This window comes from Gorilla gorilla, chromosome 4 (assembly GCF_029281585.2).
Source record: "Gorilla gorilla gorilla isolate KB3781 chromosome 4, NHGRI_mGorGor1-v2.1_pri, whole genome shotgun sequence".
Classification (NCBI taxonomy): domain Eukaryota; kingdom Metazoa; phylum Chordata; class Mammalia; order Primates; family Hominidae; genus Gorilla; species Gorilla gorilla.
This window is the reverse complement of record NC_073228.2, coordinates 53604083-53628475: the sequence shown is the minus strand read 5'-3', so window position 1 is coordinate 53628475 and position 24393 is coordinate 53604083. Positions and strand designations below refer to the sequence as shown.

Below are 24393 nucleotides of genomic sequence, written 5' to 3'. Positions count from 1 at the left end.
CCTCCTGGGTTCAAGCGATTCTCCTGCCTCAGCCTCCCAAGTAGCTGGGATTACAGGCATGTACCACCACAGCCAGCTGATTTTGTACTGTTAGTACAGACGGGGTTTCACCATGTTGATCAGGCTGGTCTTGAACTCCTGATCTCAGGTGATCTACCCGCCTCGACCTCCCAAAGTGCTGGGATTACAGGCGTGAGCCACCATGGTCGTTTTGTTTTCTGAGACAGAGTCTGGCTATTGTCGCCCAGGCTGGAGTGCAATGGTGCGATTTTGGCTCACTGCAACCTCCACCTCCTGGGTTCAAGCGATTCTCCTGCCTCAGCCTCCTGAATAGCTGGGATTACAGGCACCTACCACCACACCCAGCTAATTTTTGTATTTTTAGTAGAGATGCGTGTTTCACCATATTGGCCAGGTTGATCTGGAACTCCTGACCTCAGGTAATCCACCTGCCTTGGCCTCTCAAAGTGTTGGGATTACAGCCGTGAGCCTCCGCACCCAGCCGAGATGGAGGTTTTTAAAATTTTTTTTGAGACGGAGTCTCGCTCTGTCGCCCAGGATGGAGTGCAGTGGCACAATCTTGGTTCACTGCAAGCTCCGCCTCCTGGTTTCACACCATTCTCCTGCCTCAGTCTCCTGAGTAGCTGGGACTACAGGTGCCCGTCACCATGCCCGGCTAAATTTTTTTTGTATTTTTAGTAGAGACGGAGTTTCACCGTTAGCCAGGATGGTCTTGATCTCCTGACCTTGTGATCTGCCTGCCTCGGCCTCCCAAAGTGCTGGGATTACAGGCGTGAGCCACTGTGCCTGGCCTGTTTTGTTTTTTTCATAGAGACAGATTGCCCAGGCTGGAGTGCAGTAGTGTGATCATTGCTCACTGCAGCCTTGACCTCCTGGCCTCAAGTGATCCTCCCACCTCAGCCTCCAGAGTAGCTGAGACTAAAGATGCACACCACCACACCCGGCCAATTTTTGTGTGCCTGTAGCCAGACTTCAGAATTGCTCATCTCAGCCTCCAGAGTAGCTGGGATAATGGGCATGCTCCACTAGGTCTTGTAGTGAATTTACTATTTTTTATATTTACTACTATTTTTATTACGAAAGTACATGTATTACTGTTCAAGTTGCAAGCTACTATAAATCAGATCTGATATCTTGAATCTATTCTATTGAAACTTTTACCTAGAAAGAACTTGCAGAATATAAACAGTGACAAAGGAAAAAAAAATATAAATATATATATCTGGCTGGGCGCAGTGGCTCACACGTGTAATCTCAGCACTTCGGGAGGCCGAGGGGGGCGGATCACCTGAGGTCGGGAGGTGGAGACCAGCCTGACCAACATGGAGAAACCCGGTCTCTACTAAAAATACACAATTAGCCAGGCGTGGTGGTGCATGCCTGTAATCCCAGCTACTCAGGAGGCTGAGGCAGAAGAATCACTTGAACCCGGGAGGCGGAGGTTGCAGTGAGCCGAGATCACACCATTGCACTCCAGCCTGGGCACAAGAGCGAAACTCGGTCTCAAAATAAGAAATGCTAAAAAAAAAAAAAAAAGATACAAAAATCAGCCTAGTGTGGTGGCGGGCACCTGTAGTCACAGGTACTCGGGAGGCTGAGGCAGGAGAATCGCTAGAACCCAGGAGGCAGAGGTTGCAGTGAGCTGAGATTGCACCACTGCACTCAAGCCTGGGCAACAAGAGCCCAGGAGTGAGATGGAGTCTCCCCGGCTCACTGCAACTTCCGCCACTGCAACCCCTGCCTCTTGGGTTCAAGCAATTCTCCTGCCTCAGCCTGCGGAGTAATTGGGACTACGGGCACGCGTCACCACACCCAGCTAATTTTGTATTTTTAGTAGAGACAAGATTTCACCATGTTGGCCAGGCTGGTCTTGAACTCCTCACCTCAGGTGGTCAGCCCATCTCGGCCTCCCAAAGTGCTGGGATTACAGGTGTGAGCCACCATGCCCAGCTGACAAAGGAAAACATTTAGTGAAGTGTAAATATAAAGCTTTTAATCCAAGTCAAAAAAAATCTCCAAAGAATAAAATGTGAGGTGGGATGCAGTGGCTCACACTTGTAATTGCAGCCCTTTGAAGGCCACAGCAGGAGGATTCCGAGTCCAGCAGTTCAAGGTTACAGTGAGCTTCAGTGGTGTTACTGCACTCCAGCCTGTGTGACAGAGCAAGACTGTCTCAGAAAAGATAAAATTCAAAAATAGCAGCGATTAGTGGTAATATATAAGGATCATATATTGCCATAATATATAAAGACATAAATGGTGGGCCTAGGGGCTTGTCACACTAAAGCTGACTTGAAATTGACCATACTCAGGGATGTTATGGTGTAACTCTCTAAAACTAGAGATTTAATACATTTTTTTTCTTTCTCCCCAGACAGAGTTTCACTGGTTGCCCAGGCTGGAGCACAATCGTGCGACCTCAGCTCACTGCAACCTCCATCTCCGGGGTTCAAGCAATTCTCCTGCCTCAGCCTCCCAAGTAGCTGGGATTACAGCATGCACCACTATGCCTGGCTAATTTTGAATAGTAGAGATGGGGTTTCAACATGTTGGACAGGCTGGTCTCACTCTCCTGACCTCAGATGATCCACCCACCTCAGCCTCCCAAAGTGCTGGGATTATAGGCGTGAGCCACCGTGCCCAGCCGAGATTTAATACTTCTAAAACCAAGCCTGGTTCAGTCTAGACAGGGTACTGGTTCTCAATCTTGGGTATACCTTGACATCTCTTGGGAGCTTCACAATTCTGATGTCTGAGTCCTATTCTGCAGTCTGACTTAATTGGTCTAGGGTATGGACCGGAAACATTTTCAAAAGCTCCAGGTTAGAACAACTCCTCTCTAGGTCTGGTACATTCCATAACTAGTCATGGAAGACACTAACTAAGGGTAGTCCTTTTTGATACCAAGTGGAGCTTGTATTATACCCAGCTTACAGGTAGAAACATTTATGGCTGAGTATTTGCAGATACAGATATATAAACACAAACCTTAATCTAAAAACCCTGTTTAGTCCACTTCCCCCCAAATTATTGTTCTAAACGAACACCCATTTTTCCAAAACACTGGGTGTCACCTAAATAAACTCTTACACAGTTTAGAAAGAAATGCTAACAACCTCCTACCTTAAGGCCAAGTCCCTTATTAACAGGGCTTTATGCCTGTTCAGTTGGCAAAAATTTACCACATTCTTCCATTCTCAAACTAGAGCTTGGAACATAAATTACACGATCATCCTGTTTGTCAAAACATTTTCATAGCAAAATACCTGTAGGTACCATCAACTTAATCATCTTCCACTATGACAGTAAACCTACATGGCAATTACTGTTGTTTTATAAATATTCAGTTTACTCCAAACCTGTTAACTGCCAAAATGTACATACATAAACAAACTCACATCATTCCTCAAAATCCATGTGTGTGTCCAGGATCTAACTATACAGTCTATCTTAACTTCAATGCCTTTTTTTGGGGCGGGGGCGGGAACAGAATCTTGCTCTGTTGCCCAGGCTGGATGGAGTACAATGGTGCAATCTCGACTCGCTGCAAACTCCACCTCCCAGGTTCAAGCGATTCTCTCAGTAGCTGAGATTACAGACGGTGCGCCACCACGCCCAGCTAATTTTTGTATTTTTAGAAAAGAGGAGGTTTCACCACGTTGGTCAGCCTGGTCTTGAACTCCTGACCTCATGATCTGCCTGCCTTGGCCTCCGAAAGTGTTGGGATTACAGGCGCCAGCTACCGCACCCAGCCATTTGAATGCCTTTCTCACTCCAGGAGAAGCTACCATGTATAGCCAGTCATTGAGCAGTATCTACTATTATTTTTGGGACTCAAAACCCAAATAATACTTTTTGAGGCCAAAATTGTAAATATAGCAATTGGAAGATGCTGAAAGTCTGCAAACTCACAAAAAAGCAAGGATTGCTTTAAAAAAAAAAATGCCCAGAGTTTCCATTTCAGAAAAGTGATGGTCAGGGTATGTCAAAAACACTGTAGAAGCCTGGGTGGGCAGATCACTTGAGATCAGGAGTTTGAGTCATTTGGCAAACATGGTGAAACCCTGTCTCCACCAAAAATACAAAAACTAGCCAGGCATGACGGCAGGTGCCTGTAATCCCAGCTACTTAGGAGGCTGAGGCAGGAGAATCGCTTGAACCCTGGAAGTGAACAGGGAGACAAGCACTGCAAACAAATACTTTTTAATGGGTTTAGTTTTTTTAAATTTTTTACAAATATACTGGAGAATCATGCAATGCTGCCAGCATTGGATGCAATCCGGGGCCACAAGTCTGCACACTCCTTTGCTACTGGTCCTGTAATGGCAGAACCTGCATTAAAAATAAATAAATAAATAAAATAAAATAAAAACATGTGGGGGACAGATTAAGACATCGTCAAACACAGAAGATCCTTGGCCTGTACTTCTAGACAATCCACCCAACCTCAGAGACCTAAGGAACAAGCTGGACTGATTTCCTACCTTTCATCTCGCCTTTATTGTTCACTATGACTCCTGCATTATCTTCAAAATAAAGAAACACGCCATCTTTTCTACGGTATGACTTTCGTTGTCGAATGACCACTGCTGGATGTACTGAGAGAAGAAAAAAGGACAGCAGTCATTAACCTGTCAAGTCGCAGAGCCACCACAAAAGCAGTTTCCAACTAGACAGAATGTACACTCAGCGTTTGAGACAGTGACAGTGTAAATATCAATCTTTAAGGTGATCCTCCCACCTCAGCCTCTCTAGTATCTTGGACTACAGGTGCACACCACCATGCCCAGATTTTTTTTTTTTTTTTTTTCATAGAGACACGGTTTTGCCACGTTGGCAAGCCTGGCCTCCCAAAGTGCTGGGAGTATAGGCATGAACCACAATCATCTATTCACATCTTAAAATCAAAGCTGCCAGTATTTTCTCACAAGTGTAAAACTCTCAGGACAACTATCCTTGCCTATGCCTTTTCCAACTTCACCTCACAGGTAGGTTATTAAGATCCCAGTATCACTGAATTGGGATGTAGAAATGGGACCTGGGACCCCCAACTCCTCCCAGTCCTGGCAATGAGCAGAGACCAAGCTATTCAGATTTACACTGGAAAACAGTTTGAATTCCTGGGCCCAAGCACCAGGCTTTGTTTTACTTTTAATGAACTGTTTTCCAGTGTCCTAAGTAACTTTTATACCCATCTGTACTGAAGTGAAAAAGATGCTTTTCCCAACTTTCAAAATGAAGTATCACTACACAGTGAAATATAATGCTTGTGAAGAACTATTGTAGAGTCAGACACACCTGGATTCACAATCTTCACTGATACTAGCATGGGGTCCTTACACAGAATTTTTATAATGACAGAAAGACTACATAAAAAATAGGTAAGTCTAACCAAGTTAGTAATGGGACACACATGAGGTAGCCAGTACTTACTGACTGACCCTCCTCTACTCATAAACCATTTAATCCTCACAAATTCTTCAAATAGACCTGGCCCTTTTGCATATTTCTGTGCTTGCTATTTATTGATATTAAGTTCCAAGGGGAGGGGATGTATTCATTTAGCAGAAACAAGGACCAAAAAAGACATTAACAGAATTGGAAACTCACAACTAGTTTTAAAACTGAAGTGTTCGGAGCTCTGGTCTGTCCCACCACTGGCTGAGACCAACAATCCACCCTCCTGCCATCTCATCTACAAAGTGAAGGCCATTTGCTCTGCTCTTCTCTGACAGCTCCCTGGGCCACCAATCAGACCCAGGAAGTGTTCTGAGAAGAGGAAAAAGCCCATGCAATTGCTGAATCACAATCACAGTGCTACCCAGCCCTCAAATGGATATTAATGGTGAACAAAATACAATTTCTAACCCAAAGGCTAAAAATCTACTGGACAGCATCGTGGGGTGGATACAGGAATAGGAGTAACTGTAATACAGGGCTGACAAAACAACATCACATTGGTAAATCAAGGGATGGCCAGGAACTCTTTAGAAGAGCAAGACATCCCAGGGTAGAGACAGATTAGGCAGGCACAGGAAAAAAGTGCAAGCGCTGAAGTTAAAATGCACCAAACACCAGAAGTTCTAAAGCCAGACAGGACACAAGCTGCAAGTATTTTGAGGCCTCCCCCTTTAAATCATACACCTGACAGGAAAACTTTTGAGTGGGGAGCCTGAGATTAAGTAATGAGCAATTAGCCGGGTGTGGTGGTGCACACCTATGATCCCAGCTACTCGGGAGGCTGAGGCAGGACAATCTCTTGAGCCTGGGAGGTGGAGGTTGCAGTGAACAGATATGTGCCACTGCACTCCAGCCTGGGCAACAAGTGAGACTCCATCTCAAAAACAAATAACAATAAAATAAGCAATGGGCAGCTTGTTGTTTTCGTTTTTTAATATTTTTTTTTTTGAGAGCCCAGGAGGCGGAGGCTGCAGTGAGCCAAGATCGTGCCATTGCACTCCAGTATGGGCTGGGCGACAGAGAGAGACTCCATCTCAAAAAACAAAACAAAACAAAAAACAACAACAACAAAAAAAAAACAACTAAGGTATGGAAGTGACAAGATGATGGTCCCCCCTCCAACACAATATGAGCAAAAACTTAAGATACTTATCTCACACTGCCTCTCAATGGAAAACAAACGAGGCCTTGAAAACTGATCCATTTTCCAATAAAGGAAAGCGTCCCCCCACTACTCATCAGTATTAAGGTGGGCTCAGTGTTTACTCACCCTTTTTTCTGAGCTCTGGTTTGCCTTTCTTGACTGTGGCCATCACCATGTCACCCACACCAGCAGCGGGAAGTCTGTTCAGCCGTCCCTTGATCCCCTTCACGGAGATGATATACAGGTTTTTGGCTCCTACAAAAGAATGTAAATAAAAATAAAAAATGTTGAGGGCCAATCAGGCCGTTCCATCAGTATAACATTTCCCAAACACTTCCAAAGCCCCTCCCTCCACTCACTGCCCAAGCAGTTAGTCCGCAAGAACGCCTTGTCACACCACCGATTGAAGCAAACAACACATGTTGCCACTTCACCCAAAAGCGATGTTTTCACTCTCCCCTTTCTTGACGGCTCAATAGGTCATTAGCCACAGGCCCATTGAGTGCTTTTAAAAGGGGGAGTATAGCAACGTGCAAAGACCTCACCTGTGTTGTCAGCACAATTGATTACAGCTCCTACCGGAAGACCCAAGGAAATCCGGAATTTCGCACCAGAGGACCCACCACGTCCTGTAGATATAAAGGGAAGGGAAACAGGATAAAGAGATCACAATCTAGACATGGTTCGGAGTTCCCCCTCATACTCAAGCTGTAATTCACCGCACATGCTTTGATAGACTGTACGCTATAGGTTAGCTCGCTCGGATTTTACTTATGCCGTCCCCATGTGCCACCCGATTCTCACGGAAAGTAGCCTATTTCTTACTATTAACACTCTGACATCGAAATTAAGAAACCTAGACGACTCGGCCCTTGCTCCAACTTTCGCAAAACGCAATTACTCCTGCAAGGCATAAAACCGCAGAGGTCGCGCAAACCAGGGCCTAATCCAGTCTAACTTCAACCCCATTACGATAGCCCTATTCGCGGAGCGATCTCGCGGTATCCAGACTACATTCATGTCGGGATCCTGCCATCTCAACTCTCCAGCACCCCACTGCCACTTTCGAGGGCCCTGGCAGTGCTCTCGCGGTGGCCTGGCTCTCTCTCTCCGGCCTGAAGGAGAGCAAAGCGACCCAGCTGCCTAAGGCCACCGCTCCTGACGAATCCGCCAGCCACTGCACGACAGATGGTGGAGGATCCTCCAGAAACAAAACCTCACCTCGCTTCGACATCTTGAACGCCGGAAAAAAGAAAAAAGGAAGTTGATTCAAAGGACACTGGGATATGAACTTTAACGCCCCGCCCACCCTCCTCACGTGGCCGGAGCAAAAACCTGCCTCTTCCGCCTCTGGGCGCTGCCTTATTACGTAATAAATTTACGACGTCGCTTTTAGCCGTCTCTGCGAAGTGGGAGTTGAAGTAGAAGCGCAAGAGACAGGAGATATCTTCTCTACGAGCTTAAGCGTAGTTAGGGACATGGAAACAGTGATTTGTTAACTTGCTCACGACCTCTTTTGACCACTTAATAGTGCCAGGCACTTATCTGCACACTAGAGAATAGGAATTAAAACACGGTTTGTGCCGTGTGGGGGTTCCCCAAGGAACAAAGAAAGTGGGGGAGGGAGGGAGAACAAGCTCTAAACGGTTTCGTTGAATGTAATACAGTTGAGAAGTGCTGCAGATCATTCCATCTATGTGTTCTTGGTATCATACCATTCTGTATTTTACATATACAGTATTGCTCTATTTATTGACCCGTCCCCCACCCCACACACACACACACTTTTTTTTTCTTTTTTTGAGACCGAGTCTCACTCTGTCGCCCAGGCTGGAGTATAGTGGCGAGATCTCAGCTCACTGCAACCTCCGTCTTCCGGGTTCAAGCAATTCTCTGTCTCTGTCTCAGCCTCAGAGTAGCTGAGATCACAGGCGCCCGCCACAACGCTGGGCTAATTTTTGTATTTTTAGTAGAGACGGGGTTTCGCCATGTTATTGGCCATCCTGGTCTCGAACTTCTGATCTCAAGTGATCTGCCTGCCTTGGTCCCTCAAAGTGCTGGGATTACAGGCGTGAGCCCCCACGCCAGGCCTAATTGCTCCTTTCACAGCTTCAGCCGCCCCTTATTCTCTGGGTTTTTTCCTTCCCACGATACATTAATTCAAATACTTATTGAGCTCCTACTTTATAGCAGGTTCTGTCCAGGGCGTACAGCGGATTACATCAGAGAACAAAATAGATCAACATTCTTTTCCTTATGGAGCTTACATTCTGCTGGGGTGCAGGTGGAGGAGGATATTAGACACTAAACAAAAGATATAATAAATAATTGCAGTATGTAGTATGTTAGATGGGGATATGTATTATAAAAATATAAATAGTATCGCTTCTCGGCCTTTTGGCCAAGATCAAGTGTAAAATATAAATAGTGGCCAGGCCTTGTGGCTCACGCTTGTAATCCCAGCACTTTGGGAGGCCGAGGCGGGTGGATCACGAGGTCAGGAGATCGAGACTAGCCTGGCCAACACAGTGAAACTCCGTCTCTACTAAAAATACAAAAATTAGCTGGGCGTGGTGGCAGGCGCCTGTAATCCCAGCTACTCCGGAGGCTGAGGCAGGAGAATCGCTTGAACCCAGAAGGCAGAGGTGGCAGTGAGCCGAGATCGCTCTACTGCACTCCAGCCTGGGCGACAGAGCTAGATTCCGTCTCAAAAATGTATATAAATAAATAGCTCTTTGAGGAAGACGCGGTCGTAGGTGTTGCGGATCGCTGATCCGCACGCTCCTGCTACTGACTCACCGCTGTTCGCCCTCGCCGAGGAACCAGTCGCTCAGGAAGCCGCGCAGCAGCCATGGCTTTTAAGGATACCGGAAAAACACCCAGGGAGGCGGAGGTGGCAATTCACGAATTCGAGTCACTCTAACGAGCCGCATCGTAAAATCCCTGGAGAAGGTGTGTGCTGACTTGATCAGAGGAGCAAAGGAAAATAATCTCAAAGTGAAAGGACCAGTTCGAATGCCTGCCAAGACTTTGAGAATCACTTCAAGAAAAACTTTGTGGTGAAGGTTTTAAGACATGGGATCATTTCCAGATGAGAATCCACAAGTGACTCATTGACTTGCACAGTCCTTCTGAGATTGTTAAGCAGATTACTTCCATCAGTATTGAGCCAGGAGTTGAGGTGGAAGTCACCATTGCAGATGCTTAAGTCAACTATTTTAATAAATTGATCACCAGTTTTTTTTTTCTTTTTCTTTTTCTTTTCTTTTTTTTTTTTTTTTGAGACGGAGTTTCGCTCTTGTTGCCCAGGCTGGAGTGCAGTGGCGCGATCTTGGCTCACCGCAACCTCCACGGCCGATATCTATCTATCTATCTCTATCTATCTATCTCTATCTCTCTATCTATCTCTATATAGAGATAGATAGAGATAGATATATCTATCTCTATGTATTTATCTATATTAAAAACAACTGGTAATCGGCTGGGCGCGCTGGCTCACGCCAGTAATCCCAGCACTTTGGGAGGCCAAGGCGGGCAGATCACCTGAGGTCAGGAGTTCGAGACCAACCTGGCCAAAATGGTGAAACCTCGTTTCTACAAAAATACAAACATTAGCCAGGCGCAGTGGTTCACGCCTGTAATCCCAGCGCTTTGGGAGGCCGAGGCGGTCGGATCACCTGAGGTCGGGAGTTTGAGACGAGCCTGACGACCAACTTGGAGAAACCCCATCTCTACTAAAAATACAAAATTAGCTGGGCGTGGTGGCACATGCCTGTAATCCCAGCTACTCAGGAGGCTGAGGCAGGAGAATCTCTTGAAACCCGGGAGGTGGAGGTTTCAGTGAGCTGAGATTGCACCATTGCACTCCAGCCTGGGCAACAAGAGCGTTTGAAACTCTGTCTCAAAAAAAATAAAATAAAATAAACAAAAATGGGGCCAGGTGTGGTGGCTCATGCCTGTAATTCCATCACTTTGGGAGGCCAAGGTGGGTGTATTACTTGAGGTCAGGAGTCAGAGACCAGTTTGCAAAACTTGCAAAAAATAGCAAAACTCTGTCTCTACTAAAAATACAAAAATTAGCAAGGCATGGTGGCTCATGCCAGTAATTCTAGCACTTTGCGAGGCCGAGGCTGGTAGATTGCCTCAGCTCAGGAGCTGAAGACCCAGCCCAAGCAACATGGCGAAACCCTGTCTCTACTAAAAATACAAAAAATTAGCCAGGCGTGGTGTGTGCGTGCAGTCCCCAGCTACTCGGGAGGCTGAGGCACGAGAATCACTGGAACCCAGGAGGTGGAGGTTGCAGTGAGCCGAGATTGCGCCAGTGCACTCTAGCCTGGGTGACAGAGCGAGATTCTGTCTCAAAAAAAAAAAAAAAAAAAAGATATTGACATGAAACCAGGCACAGTGGCTCACATCTATAATCCCGAAACAATTTGGGAGGTTGAAGCAGGAGGATCCCTTGAGCCCAGGAGTCTGAGACCTGCCTGGGCAACATAGGGAGAGTCCATCTCTACAAAACATTTAAAAATTAGCTGGTGGCAGCTGGGTACAGTGGCTCATGCCTGTAATCCCAGCACTTTGGGAGGCTGAGGCAGGCAGATCATCTGAGGTCAGAAATTTGAGACCAGCCTGCCCGTCATGGTGAAACCCCGTCTCTACTAAAAATACAAAAATCAGCTGGGCATGGTGGTGGGCAACCTGTAATCCCAAGTACCCAGGAATCTGAGACAGGAGAATTGTTTGAAGCTGGGAGGCGGAGGTTGCAGTGAGCCCAGATTGCGCCACTGCACTCCAGCCTGAGCAACAGAGCGAGACTCTGTCTCAAAATAAAATAAAATAAAATAAAATGAAATAAAATAAAATAAGCTGGTGGCATGGGAATCTGAGGCAGGAGAATCACTTAAACCCAGGAATTGGGGACTGCAGTGATCTGTGATTGCACCACTGCACTCCAACCTGGGCTACAGAGAGAAACCCTTTGTCATTTTCCAATAAAAAGCCCTAAGGCAGGGGTGTGACTGAACCGAATGAGCACCAGCAAGGAAGCCAGATGTGACTGGACAGGACGAGTAAAGAGCAAAGTAGTAAGAAATGCAGTCAGAAGTAATGGAACGGTGGCTCACACCTGTAATCCCAGCACTTTAGGAGGCCAAGGCGGGTGATAACCTGAGGTCAGGAGTTCAAGACCAGCCTGGCCAACATGGTGAAACCCTGTCTCTACAAAAATACAAAAATTAACCATGCATGATGGCAGGTGCCTGTAATCCCAGCTACTCGGTGGGTTGAGGTGGGAGAATCGTGTGAACCTGGGAGGCAGAGGTTGCAGTGAGCCGAGATCACACCATTGCACTCCAGCCTAGGCGACAGAGCGAGAGTTCTGTCTCAAAAAAAAGGAAGTCATGGAATGAAACCACTGTGGACTTTGGCATTGGCTGAGTGAAATGAGGAAACATTCTTTGATTTTAAGCAGAGGAGGGACATGATTTGACTAATGTGTCAGAAGGATCACTGTGGTTGAGTTGTTGAGACTAGACTGTGGGAGAGGACACAGGGATAGAAGTAAGAAGATCCATTAGGAAGCTATTGCAGTAACCCAGGAGAGAAATGATGGTGGTTTGGACTAGAATGGTAGTAGTGGAGGTAATGTGGTCAGATTCTGGATGTGTTTTGGAGGTAGAGCCAATAAAATGTGGGGTATGAAAGATAGGAATCAAAATGTCTCCAAGGCTTTAGGCCTGAGCAGTTGGAAGATATCATTGCCATCAACCAAGATGGAGAAGGCTATGGTTACAGGAAGAACAGTGTTCTTGGTTGGTACTACCACCAGTGTCTCAACCAAAAAACAGGGACACAATTAATTCTCTTCTCCCAGGCTCCTAGATGTAGTCACCAAGGTCTATCAACTTGACTCTGTTTCCTAAATTTTTCTGCCCATGCCTTCCACGTTCTGCCTTTGTTTCAAAGCTATTGCATTGGCCTCTATATGGTCAGACCATAATTTCCCACTGCTTAAAATCATGTGCTGGCCAGGCATGGTGGCTCACACCTGTAATCCCAGCACTTTGGGAGGCCGAGGCAGGCAGATCACCCGAGGCCAGGAGTTTGAGACCAGCCTGGCCAACATGGTGAAACCCTGTCTCTAATAAAAATACAAAAATTAGTCAGGAGTGATGGCATGCACCTGTGATCCCAGCTATTCAGGAGGCTAAGCAGAAGAATTGCTTGAACCCAGGAGGCAGAGTTGCAGTGAGCCGAGGTTGCCCCACTGCACTCCAGCCTGGGCATACAGTGAGACTCCATCTCAAGAAAAACAAAAAAACAAAAAAACAAAAACAAAAAAAAAAACAAGAAAAGAAAACAAAAAACATGTGCCGACCCTCTAGTACTTATAGAATACAGTCCAAGCTGTTTAAGCATCGAAGTCACTTGAAATGGCCTACCTCTTCCCTGGCTCCATCTTCTGCCACCTTGCCTCTTACATTTCACACACCAGAAACACCAAACCACTTAGGATTTCTGGACATATAGCTTAGATTCACACTTTCTTGTATTTATGCATTCACCTGCTTTAGCCACTATGTGTTATTTATTTATTTATTTATTTATTTATTTATTTATTTTGAGACAGAGTTTCACTCTTGTTGCCCAGGCTGGGGTGTAATGGCACCATCTCAGCTCACTGCAACCTTTGCCTCCAGGATTCAAGTGATTCTCCTGCTTCGGCCTCCCAAGTAGCTGGAATTACAGGTGTACACCACCATGGCCAGCTAATTTTTTTTTTTTTTTGTATTTTTAGTAGAGATGGGGATTTCACCATGTTGGTCAGGCTAGTCTCGAACTCCTGACCTCAAATGATTCACCTGCCTCAGCCTCCCAAAGTGCTGGGATTACAGGCATGAGCCACCACGCCCGTCCAACCTGTTCCTTAAAACTCTGCTCAGATATTATTTCTTCTCTGAGCCGTTTCACAACCCCAGCAGTTTATTCTCTGAGCCACTTCTTTACTAGGAGCTGTGGTTCTCAAATATTTTCATTTTAGACCCCTTTACACTCTTTTTTTTTTTTTTTTTTGAGACAGAATCTCACTCTGTCACCCAGGCTGGAGTGCAGTGGGACCATGTTGGCTCACTGCAACCTCCATTTCCTGGGTTCAAGCAATTCTCCTGCCTTAGCCTCTTGAGTAGCTAGGATTACAGGCGCCCACTACCACGCCCGGCTAATTTTTTTATATTTTTAGTAGAGACGGGGTTTCACCATGTTGGCTAGTCTGGTCTCAAATTCCTGACCTCAGGTGATCCATCCGCCTCGGCCTCCCAAAGTGCTGGGATTACAGGCGTGAGCCACTGTGCCCGGCCCTTTTTTTTTTTTTTTTTGAGACAAAGTTTTGCTCTTGTTGCCCAGGCTGGAGTGCAATGGTGTGATCTCAGCTCAACGCAACCTCCGCTTCCCGGGTTCAAGCGATTCTCCTGCCTCAGCCTCCCGAGTAGCTGGGATTACAGACATGCGGCACCTCGCTTGGCTAATTTTGTATTTTTGTTAGAGATGAGGTTTTTCCATGTTGGTCAGGGTGATCTCTAACTCCCGACCTCAGGTGATCAGCCCACCTCGGCCTCCCAAAGTGCTGGGATTACAGGCATGAGCCTCCTTGCCCAGCCTCCTTTACACTCCTAAATTATTAAAGACCTCAAGGAGTTTTTGTTTATATAGGTTATATCTGATGACATTTACCATATTATAAATTAAAGTTAAGAAAGTTATTACTTCACGTAAGATAACAATAAACCCATTTTTTGCTAAAGTAAATAACATTTTAGAATGAGGAATAGGTCAAGTTTGGTGGCTCAGGCCTGTAATCCCAGCGGGAGGATCACTTGTCCTCAGGAGTTTGAGACCAGCCTGGACAACAAAGTGAGATCCTATTTCTACAAAATATCAAAAAATTAGCCAGGTGTGGTGGCGTGCGCCTATGTTCCTAACTACACAGGAGGCGGAGGTAGGAAGATCACTTGAGCCTGGGAGGTTGAGGCTACAGTGAGCCATGATTGCGCCACTGCACTCCAACCTGGGCAACAGAGACCCTGTCTCAAATATAAAATAAAATAAAATAAATAAATGTAACTATATTTTTCGAAACAAAAATAATTTAGTGAGAAGGGTGGCTTTGCTTTACTTATTTTTTTTTTAAATCCCTTTAATACCTGGCTTGATGAAAGAACTGGTTTTTCATGTTTTTACACTAATCTGTTGTGATTTCACACGTTTAATCTCTGGAAATCTCCACTGTATTCTCATGAAAGAGCAAGAGTAAGACAGAAAAAAAATGACATTATTATTAAAATAATTCTTTCCTCTGCACAGAAAGGGTCTCATTAATATTATCAAGAAAATAGGCCGGGCGTGGTGGCTCGCGCCTGTAATCCCAGCACTTTGGGAGGCCGAGGCGGGCGGATCACGAGGTCAGGAGATCGAGACCATCTTGGCTAACTCAGTGAAACCCCGTCTCTACTAAAAAATACGAAAAATTAGCCGGGCGTGATGGCGGGCGCCTGTAGTCCCAGCTACTCGGGAGCCTGAGGCAGGAGAATGGCGTGAACCCGGGAGGCGGAGCTTGCAGTGAGCCAAGACGCCAAGACGGCGCCACTGCACTCCAGCCTGGGTGACAAAGTGAGACTCCATCTCAAAAATAATAATAATTATTATTATTATTCTGGCTGGGTGCGGGGGCTCACCTGTAATCCCAGCGCTTTGGGAGGCCGAGGCGGGTGGATCACCTGAGGTCAGGAGTTCGAGACCAGCCTGACCAACATGGAGAAACCCTGTTTCTACTAAAAATACAAAAATTAGCCGAGTGAGGTGCCGCATGCCTGTAATCCCAGCTACTCGGGAGACTGAGGCAGAAGAATCGCTTGAACCTGGGAGGCAGAGTTTGCAGTGAGCTGAGATCAAGCCATTGCATTCCAGCTTGGGCGACAGAGTGAGACTACCTCAAAAAAAAAAAAAAAATTCTTTCTTGCACACAGAAAGGGCCCAAAGGACACCCAGGATCCCCACATCACACTTCCAACTACCAGGGATTCAGAGAACACTCCAAAGTTGCAGATAACACATCCTCCTATAACTTACCAGTTTGTATGTTGATATACTTTGTAGAAGGTGAGGTCTATGAAGGTGGTAAGGGGGTACTACGTAGTTTATTATTTTCCCAGTATCCACCACAGAATGCTCCGAGAGCTTTATCTTTCTTGCCCGTCACTGTGTTAAAACAGCAGCTGTGAGGGGGCACCCGGATTTGAACCTTTTGATCTGCAGTCAAATGCTCTACCCCTGAGCTATACCCCCTCTGCCAGAGAAAAGAAGACTGCACCTTAAATGTAGTGTTTTCTGATCAGACATTGCCTGCAGTGATTCAGAATAGTTTGGTGTCTATGATAAACTATTTCGAGTGATCTGGACCCAAGTAAAGTGGTGGGAGAGAAAAGAGAAGTCTAAGTCCTCTCTGATTCTGGCTTGAGGGTCTTGTACGGATGTGCAGTGGGATCCCTCTTTTCCATCACTATAGCGCCCCTTTTTTTTTCACTACAGCCTTTTTTACCTCTGGCATCTGGGAATTCTGTTATTTTATTATTTATTTTTATTATTTTTTTGAGATGGAGTCTCGCTCTGTTGCCCAGGCTGGAGTGCAGTGGCGCCATCTTGGCTCACTGCAAGCTCCGCCTCCCGGGTTCATGCCATTCTCCTGCCTCAGCCTCCCGAGTAGCTGGGACTACAGGAACCCGCCACCACGCCGGGCTAATTTTTGTATTTTTAGTAGTGACGTGGGTCTCACCATGTTGGTCAGGCTGGTCTCGAACGCCTGACCTCAGGATCTGCCCACCTCCGCCTCCCAAAGTGTTGGGATTACAGCCGTGAGCCACCGCGTCCGGCTGCATTTGGGAATGCTTCAAGTCAATTTTCTAGCCTCTGTGCCTGCAACGTGAGCTGCAGTGAATCCTCAGCCCCGTGCTTTGCACACAAGAGGAAGTACTTCCCTTGTCCTTCCCAAGACCATCTCTGCTTCCGGGCCAGGTGTGTCTCCGTTGTCTCCATTTTCTCCAGCATCTTCAATCACTTCCTCTTCCCCTGGCTCCTTCAAACAGCAAAAGGTTTCCATTAGGAAAGTATTCTTCTTCTTTTTTTTTTTTTGAGACGGAGTTTCCCACTTGTTGCCCAGGCTGGAATGCAATGGCGTGATCTCGGCTCACCACAACCTCCGCCTCCCGGGTTCACGCGATTCTCCTGCCTCAGCCTCCCGAGTAGCTGGGATTACAGGCATGCGCCACCACGCCCGGCTAATTTTGTATTTTTAGTAGAGACGAGGGTTCTCCATGTTGGTCAGGCTGGTCTCGAACTCCCGACCTCAGGTGATCCGCGCGCGTCGGCCTCCCAAAGTGCTGGGATTACAGGCGTGAACCACCCGGCCCGGCCAGAAAAGTCTTTTACCTGTGATTGCCTGTTCATTTTCTTCCTTCTCACTACCAATTTTTTACTTTTTTTTTTGGTATCGCTCTGTCGTCCAGGTTGGAGTGCACTGACACCATCTCGGCTCACTGCAACCTCCGCCTGTTGGGTTCAAGGGATTCTAGTGCCTCAGCCTCCTGAGTAGCTGGGATTACAGGTGCGCACCACCAGGCCCAGCTAATTTTTGTATTTTTTATAGAGACGGGGTTTCACCATGTTGGCCAGGCTAGCCTTGAACTCCTAAATTCAAGTGATCCGCCCGCCTCTGCCTCCCAAAGTTCTGGGAGTAGAGGCGTGAGCCATCACACCCGGCCAAGATTGTGCATTTTTTGAGGGTAGGGATCATGTTGCATTCTTTCTTGCATTTTCCAAAGTAGTCGGCACAGTGCCTGGTTCATGGTAATCCCTGGTCGTAATCACCAAACTACAGCCTAATTAAACTCACCGATGGGATTCCACCAAACCTGCACCCAAGCAGCTGAATGTTGCTGAAGAGAAAAGGTGCACAAGTTTGCGCCAATCAATGTAAAACATGCTTTCTGTCTAGCATTGCTTCACTATTGCCCAAATATGTTTACTTTTTCATGCTCCAAAATGACTATTTCACACGGTCTCTCCTTTCTTAAACCTTCCACACCTTCTTTCTCCTCTTGCTGTCAGATGAAGAGCTTGCCTCTTCCTTTTTTTTTTTTTTTTTTTGAGAGGGTGTCTCCTCTGTCAGCCAGGCAGGAGTGCAGTGGTGCGGTCTCGGCTCACTGCAAGCTCTGCCCCCCAGGCTCATGCCATTCTCATGCCTCAGCTTCCCAAGTAGCTGGGACTACAGGCACCCGCCACCACGCCTGGCTAATTTTTTTGTATTTTTAGTAGAGACAGGGTTTCACTCCTGACCTCGTGATCCGCCTGCCTCGGCCTCCCAAAGTGTTGGGATTACAGGCATGAGCCACCGAGCCCAGCCAGCCCAGTGAAATTGATTTTGGGATTCGACCTCCAGAACTGTGAAGATAATAAATTTCTGTTGTTTTATGCAAATAGACTGTAATTTGTTATATCAGCAATATAAAACTAATAAAACACTGTAGTCTAAGACATCACCACCATCTCTGACCCGTATTATTACAATAGATTCCCAACTGGCTTCTCTCTCTCTCTTTTTTTCTTGAGACAGAGTCTTGCTCCGTCACCCTGGCTCACTGCAGCCTTGACCTCTTGGGCACAAGCAATCCTCCTGCCTCAGCCTCCCAAGTAGCTGGGACTACAGGTACACACCACCACACCTGGCTAATTTTTAAATTTTTTTTGTAGAGATGGGAATCTCACTATGTTGTCCAAACTGGTTTCAAACTCCTGGGCTCAAGTGATCCTCCTGCCCTGGCCTCCAAAAGTGCTGGGATTATGGGCATGAGACACCATGCCTGGCAGACCCTCTTAGATTTTCAACTATACAATACAGTATTGTTAATTGAAGGCAAAATGTTGTACAGCCGATTTCTAGAGTTTTTTCATCTTGCAGAACTGACATTTTAGACCTATTGATCAGCAACTCCCTCCAGCCCCTGGCAACAATTGTTCTACTCTCTGCTTCTGGGAGTTTGACTATGTTAGAAACCTCATATAAGTGGAATCATGCAGTATTTGGTCTTCTGTAACTGGCCTGCTTCACTTAGCATAATATCCTCAAGGTTCATCCACGTTATTGCATATTGCAGGATTTCTTTCTTACTTAGTTTTTTCTTTTTTTTTTCTTTTTTGCAACGGAGTTTCGCTCTTGTTGAGAGCGAAACTTGTTGCCCAGGCTGGAGTGCAATGGCGTGTTCGTATTCTTTTTGGAGAGACCAAGGAAAAACTTTATCCAGTTTTGCAGGAGGTTGTTCTCTGACTTGTTAGCGGGGAGAGATGAGTGGGATTGTGGATAAAGAATTGAGCCTAGGCCGGGTGTGGTGGCTCACGCCTGTAATCCCAGCACTTTGGAAGGCCAAGGTGGGCAGATCACCTGAGATCGGGAGTTCGAGGCCAGCCTGTCCAACATGGAGAAACCCCGTCTCTACTAAAAATACAAAATTAGCCAGATGTGGTGGCGCATGCCTGTAATCCCAGCTACTCGGGAGGCTGAGGCAGGAGAATTGCTTGAACCTGGGGAGCACAGGTTGCGGTGAGCCGAGATCGCACTATTGCAATCCCGACTGATCAAGGAGAGCGAAATTCCGTCTCTGGGCAACATAGGGAGACGGCCTCCTTCACCCACCACCTGCCCCCATCTCCACAAAATGGAAAACAAACAAACAAACAAAAATTGAACCAAGCAGGGCGCGGTGGCTCATGCCTGTAATCCCAGCACTTTGGGAGGCCGAGGCGGGCAGATCCTGAAGTCAGAAGTTCGAGACCAGCCTAGCCAACATGGTAGAACACTCATCTCTACTAAAAATACAAAAATTAGCCGGGCGCGGTGGCGGGCGCCTGTAATCCCAGCTATTCGGGAGGCTGAGGCAGGAGAATCGCTTGAATCCGGGAGGCCGAGATTGCGCCACTGCACTCACTCCAGCCTGGGTTACAGAGGAAGACTCCGTCTGGAGAAAAAAAAAAAAAAAAAAAAAAAGAACTGAACCTAGACAAAGCAGATTGGCACCTAAATTCACATGCTTTTCAAACTGCCACCACGTCTTGGCCTAGCCTTTTTTTTTTTTTAGATGGAGTCTCGCTGTGTCGCCCAGGCTGGAGTACAGTAGCGTGATCTCGGCTCACTGCAACCCCCGCCTCCTGGGTTCTGGGTTCCAGCAATTCTCCTGTCTTAGCCTCCTGAGTAGCTGGGACTACAGGCTCCCGCCACCGCAACCGGCTAGTTTTTTGTATTTTTAGTAGAGACGGAGGTGGGGCGGGGTGGGGGGGGAGGTTTCACCATCTTGGTCAGTCTGGTCTCGAACTCCTTACCTCGTGATCCGCCCGACTCGGCCTCCCAAAGTGCTGGGGATTTACAGGCGTGAGCCACTGTGCCCGGCCTATCTTGGCCTAGTCTTTTAATTTCTCCTTCCTCATTGGTAATTTCAGTATAATCTAGCAAAGAGACACTAATTTTGAACGAATGATGAAAGTATGAAAATTTTGGGATCAATCGATGTAAAAAGAATTTACCAGAGATTCACCGGCAGAGGGGGTATAGCTCAGTGGTAGAGCATTTGACTGCAGATCAAGAGGTCCCCGGTTCAAATCCGGGTGCCCCCTCGGGTGTCCTTAACTTTTTTTCACAGCCATCCAGGAATAACCTGAGTCAGCGAGTTCTGAATGCAAAACTCACGGGAGGTGTCGTTTGTATCTTCCATCTACCTAATTTTCACCTTGAAAAGATTCCCGTACCCTAGAGGGAGAGAACAGCAACCAGAGGCTGCCTTTAGGTGGATCTGAGCCCTCATACCCCAAGTGGCGATAAGCGCACCAGTACTCTCAGTTGTAGAACAAAGGCGCGTATCGATTTCCATCTCCGATGCCCATTGGTTTAACGTTAATTATAATTTGTTTTGGGGTAAAAAATATGTCTTCGACGGGGCAGTAGTTCGTACTTGACTATGAAAACTAGGAGAAGTAATCCAAATTCAGAGGTTTTCATATACTCGCGAACTCGAACAGGACAGGGCACACAGATAGAAGGCAGACGGCGAGCAATTTTCCCCTCTTCTTCTTGACTTAGCTCATAGGCAGGGCTTTGGCTTGATAAGCTATACATGGAAAGTTCAAGGCCTAAAGGAGAGGTAAAACTGGTTCCTCCTGGGTTTTGCACGGAACCGCAACCCTGCTGATCTGTGATCTCTCTGTTCAGCCTAGCGATACAGCTCACAGTAATAGGAGCCAGGAGAAAAAAATGCGCGTTTCCCCGGGGTCCGAGGAATGACACAACCACATTCCGGGTTTAAAATATCGCAGCTGCCCTTTGACCCAGGCAGCACGCCTCTTCCTTTCTCCTTTATTTTTCCTTTTTTTGGGCAAAACCTAGTCGAGGGGGACGCCCTTGTCTCCCGTCACACTTACCATTTTCCTCCGGCCCAACAGTGACCCTGTCAGGCACGCAGCCAGCAGATACTTGTCCCCATCTTTAGGTTATGAAACTCCATGGCCTTTTATTCTTACTTCAGTGGTTCTTAAAATGTGGTCCCCACACCAGCAGCACCAGAGGCACCTGGAAACTTGGTAGAAATGCAAATTCTCGGGGACCCCTTACAGAATCAGAAACTAGCAGTGTTTTAACAAGCCCTGCAGGTAATTCTGATGAACGTTCAAGTTTGAGAAACACTGTATTCGTTTATCTCAGTTTGCACTGGGTTATAACTTTACTTTTGTACATTAATAGTCAAGGATGAACACAGCACGTCCATGTCACCATTAATACAGAAAGTTGAAGTTGGAGAAGGGCTGTGTCTATGGGTTTCCCTCGCCTGACCCACCCTCCACCCCCAAAAGGAACGCCAAGTTGAGGCGTTCTCCTGTCTCCCTACCCCCATTGGAAACATCCTGTCCCTCAAACCCGGCACCTCGAACTGTCTGACCCATCTGAGGCTGGCGGCCGTGGCCGCAGAAATCCCTACACCTCTGGCGCGAGTAATGCGGTCGCGCAGCTTTTATACCCACCCCCTCCTCCCGCTGAGCACAAAGTAAAACCGAAAGATTTCTGCTAAGGTTGAAAAATGAGGAAGATACTTTTTCATTTTTTTTTTTTTTTTAGTCAGGACCCAATGTTAAAATGTGAGTCAAGAATGAAAAACAGATGGTTAACAAGGGAAAGGAAAAGCCAAACCATTGAGGGGGCACCCGGATTTGAACCAGGGACCTCTTGATCTGCAGTCAAATGCTCTACCACTGAGCTATACCCCCGCGCCTCCACAGCGCCTGGAGGCGGCTCCTTGGGTGCTAAGCATTGTTGCAGCTGCTACACTGTGAGTAGTGGTGTAACAGACGGAGAAAGGAATGCTGGAGAAAAAGGGGTCAAGCTGAACGCAGACGGTGCCCGCATCCGGGGAACCCCGGGAAGGTGCACTGCAGGGGCTCGAGAGGGAAGCACTAGCCCGGGCCCGGCAGCGCGCAGGGTCCAAGAGGGAGGGACGGGTTCCGCCCCACAAATGTGGGAAAGGGTGTGGGCCGGAAGAGAGCTAAGAGGGGCAGGGTAGGGGGTCCCCGTTCGGTCCGCAGATTCATGCCGGGTAGAAAGTCCCCGAATGCGGTGAATCAGTTCCAGAGTTCAGGAGGATCCAACCCCACCCTCGACGGGCTTGAGGGGTTAGCCCGCCTCCCGCAGCCCGGGCGCCCCAGATGTGCAGCCTGCTCGTCTCTGCGCCGCCTCCGGCTGGGGAAGGGCCCTGGGCACCGGGCGCAGTCAGCCTGAGAGGGCTGAGGCGCTAGCATCGCGGGCCCTGCCGTCCCCCCAGGAACCCGCCCCCGCGCAGCCCCACGTCGCCCGGAGAGCGCGCCTCGCTGCGCGTGCCCTTGCCCGCGCCCGAGGCGCGTGCCCGCCCCAGTGCAGCCCCTCCTCCCCGCTGTGTTTATTAGGGGAAGGAGGGCGGAGGCGGAGGCCAGTTCCCCAGCTCCAGCCGCCGTCGCTGCTGCCTGTGTAGTTGCAGCCGCGGCCGCCTCCCGCCAGCTCGCCTCGGGGAACAGGACGCGCGTGAGCTCAGGCGTCCCCGCCCCAACCTTTCTCGGAACCATGAACCCCAACTGCGCCCGGTGCGGCAAGATCGTGTATCCCACGGAGAAGGTGAACTGTCTGGATAAGGTGAGCCCGGGACCGGGAGACGCGTCTTTGCAATCCCCCGCAGTGCTCCGAATCCAGGGAGGAGAGAAGGGCCGGGTCTTTAACGCCTTATCCCCGCGATCCCAGGAGAATGGAGGGAGGGCGAGCGGGCGGTGTCATGGGGTGTGGGGACACATCCCAGTCTGAAAACCAGGAGATCTGGGGCGAGGCGGGAAGTCCACGCATAGCGGGCAGCCGCTGCTGGAGAGGGGTGGGCTCTGTGCCCCGGGGTTGGGAGGACGGGAGAGGAGCAGGGAAGTCAGGCCCCGGGGTGTGTTGGGGGAAGGTTAGGGGTGCAGTCCCGTCCCCTACGGCCTGGAGAGTGAGAAGAGACGGCCGCTCCCTCTCCGCTCTGCGCCGAGCGCCAAGTAGGCGGAAGCGCGGGGCGCTGGTGGAGGGGGCGGGGGGGCGGGGCAGAGGCTGGGGGGCCCTGCAAAACCGTCCGCTCTGGCGGGGGTGGCCTGGCTTCCTGGCCTGGCGGGGCGGGGGCTATCAGCCTGCGAGTGTGTGGCATCTGATGCGGGGGGTTTTGGGTAAGGACCCGGGCTCTGCCGCAAGAGCCCCGTTTTTGAACGACCTGCACCCCCTTGGATTCAGTCGTTAAAGGACTCGCAGACCTCCTCCACAGCTTCCCAACCCCCACCTCCAATTAAAAGCCAACTCCCGGTGCTGGGCCGTCCAGCCTGAGCCGGGTGGGGTCGGGTGGCAGAGTAGGGTGGGTGGAGGGTGCTTAGCTGAGATCTCCTGAAACTGTGCTCAGAGCCAGGAGACCGTGTGGAAGAACAAAGAGCTAACTTTTCAAAGCAGGTTTCTCCAATGGAGGGTGGGGTTGGCTGAGTTCTGGGGAAGCCGAGGAAAGGGGGAGGTATTGGGGGGAGGGGAGGGTGGCCTTGTGGAGATTCAGTGTCCCCTGGGGGCCCTGTCTCCCCAGTGCTGGACTTGTTCATCTGGTTGCCATTAGACTTTTGGAGGGGGGTTGGAGAGTAGAACTGGGTGTTTCCCGTACAGTTTAGGGTAGGATCCTGTTCTCTTGTAAGCTCCGTAAGATCCTAAGGTAAAACCTGCCCCTCTGCATCCCCTCCCCAGTCTGGAGGGGAGGCCTCTGTGATTTTGTGCCCTTCCTCACCGCGTCTTTCATCCACCACCCAAAGCTGGCTCCAAGTCCAGGTATTCTGTCCTTTCCATCTGAACTGGGAGGGCTGGGAGGACTGGATGGAAGAGAGGTGCAAGGGTGGGAACACTGGATGAAAGAGGGGTATAGAGCCCTGGGGCCAAGTTCATTACTGACCTGGAGCCAGGTTTTGTTCAGGAGAGGATAGTTTATTGGACACCTTATCTCTCCCCTCCCCCTTGGGGTGTGAGCTTCCTCAGTGACCTTTGGCCTCTGAGTCAGCGTGAGGAGGTGGGGTTGGAGGTTCTGAAACATATTTGAACTTGCTCTTGGGGAGTGTGGGCATATGGGGCCGCTGCTGTGTCACTGTCCCTCCTGGTCCTGGGCTTG

The 24393-nt window shown here is 48.4% G+C and overlaps 2 protein-coding genes, 3 non-coding genes and 1 pseudogene across 6 annotated transcripts in view; 3 read left to right on the top strand and 3 right to left on the bottom strand.

Moving 5' to 3' along the window:
• Positions 1 to 1997: 1997 nt before the first annotated feature.
• On the bottom strand, positions 1998 to 7956 carry RPL23 (ribosomal protein L23). 2 transcript variants are annotated; one of them, XM_019026703.3, is made up of 6 exons: positions 7847 to 7956; positions 7171 to 7254; positions 6752 to 6880; positions 4506 to 4619; positions 4256 to 4353; positions 1998 to 2189 (listed from the first exon to the last, which is right to left on the bottom strand). In XM_019026703.3, the coding sequence occupies exons 1-5, from the start codon at positions 7857 to 7859 to the stop codon at positions 4271 to 4273; spliced, it is 423 nt and encodes a 140-aa protein (XP_018882248.1). In that variant the 5' UTR covers positions 7860 to 7956; the 3' UTR covers positions 1998 to 2189; positions 4256 to 4270. The 2 variants fall into 2 exon arrangements, with proteins under 2 accessions (XP_018882248.1, XP_018882247.1); XM_019026702.3 differs by having other exon boundaries at positions 1998 to 2171.
• Positions 7012 to 7143, bottom strand: LOC115934849 (small nucleolar RNA SNORA21). Its single transcript, XR_004070590.2, has one exon. It is a non-coding gene; the product is annotated as a small nucleolar RNA SNORA21 (small nucleolar RNA).
• Positions 7957 to 9461: 1505 nt separating the features above from the next.
• Positions 9462 to 9855, top strand: LOC101151295 (small ribosomal subunit protein uS10-like; annotated as a pseudogene).
• Positions 9856 to 20266: 10411 nt separating this feature from the next.
• Positions 20267 to 20338, top strand: TRNAC-GCA (transfer RNA cysteine (anticodon GCA)). The gene has a single exon. It is a non-coding gene; the product is annotated as a tRNA-Cys (tRNA).
• Positions 20339 to 21907: 1569 nt separating this feature from the next.
• Positions 21908 to 21979, bottom strand: TRNAC-GCA (transfer RNA cysteine (anticodon GCA)). The gene has a single exon. It is a non-coding gene; the product is annotated as a tRNA-Cys (tRNA).
• Positions 21980 to 22021: 42 nt separating this feature from the next.
• Positions 22022 to 24393, top strand: part of LASP1 (LIM and SH3 protein 1) — a 52260-nt gene continuing 49888 nt past the window's right edge. Inside the window, exon 1 of the mRNA XM_004041837.5 lies at positions 22022 to 22874. Coding sequence (XP_004041885.1) covers positions 22806 to 22874 — 69 coding nt within the window. The 5' untranslated portion in view covers positions 22022 to 22805. The remainder of the gene's footprint in view (positions 22875 to 24393) is intronic.

Excerpts from the sequence above, each read along its gene's own strand:
- RPL23 (XM_019026703.3), bottom strand. Across the intron at positions 4,620-6,751 it reads ACCAGAGCTCAGAAAAAAGG|TACATCCAGCAGTGGTCATT; the intron begins GTGAGTAAACAC and ends TTCTTCTCTCAG. Across the intron at positions 4,354-4,505 it reads CAATAAAGGCGAGATGAAAG|GTTCTGCCATTACAGGACCA; the intron begins GTAGGAAATCAG and ends TTTTTAATGCAG.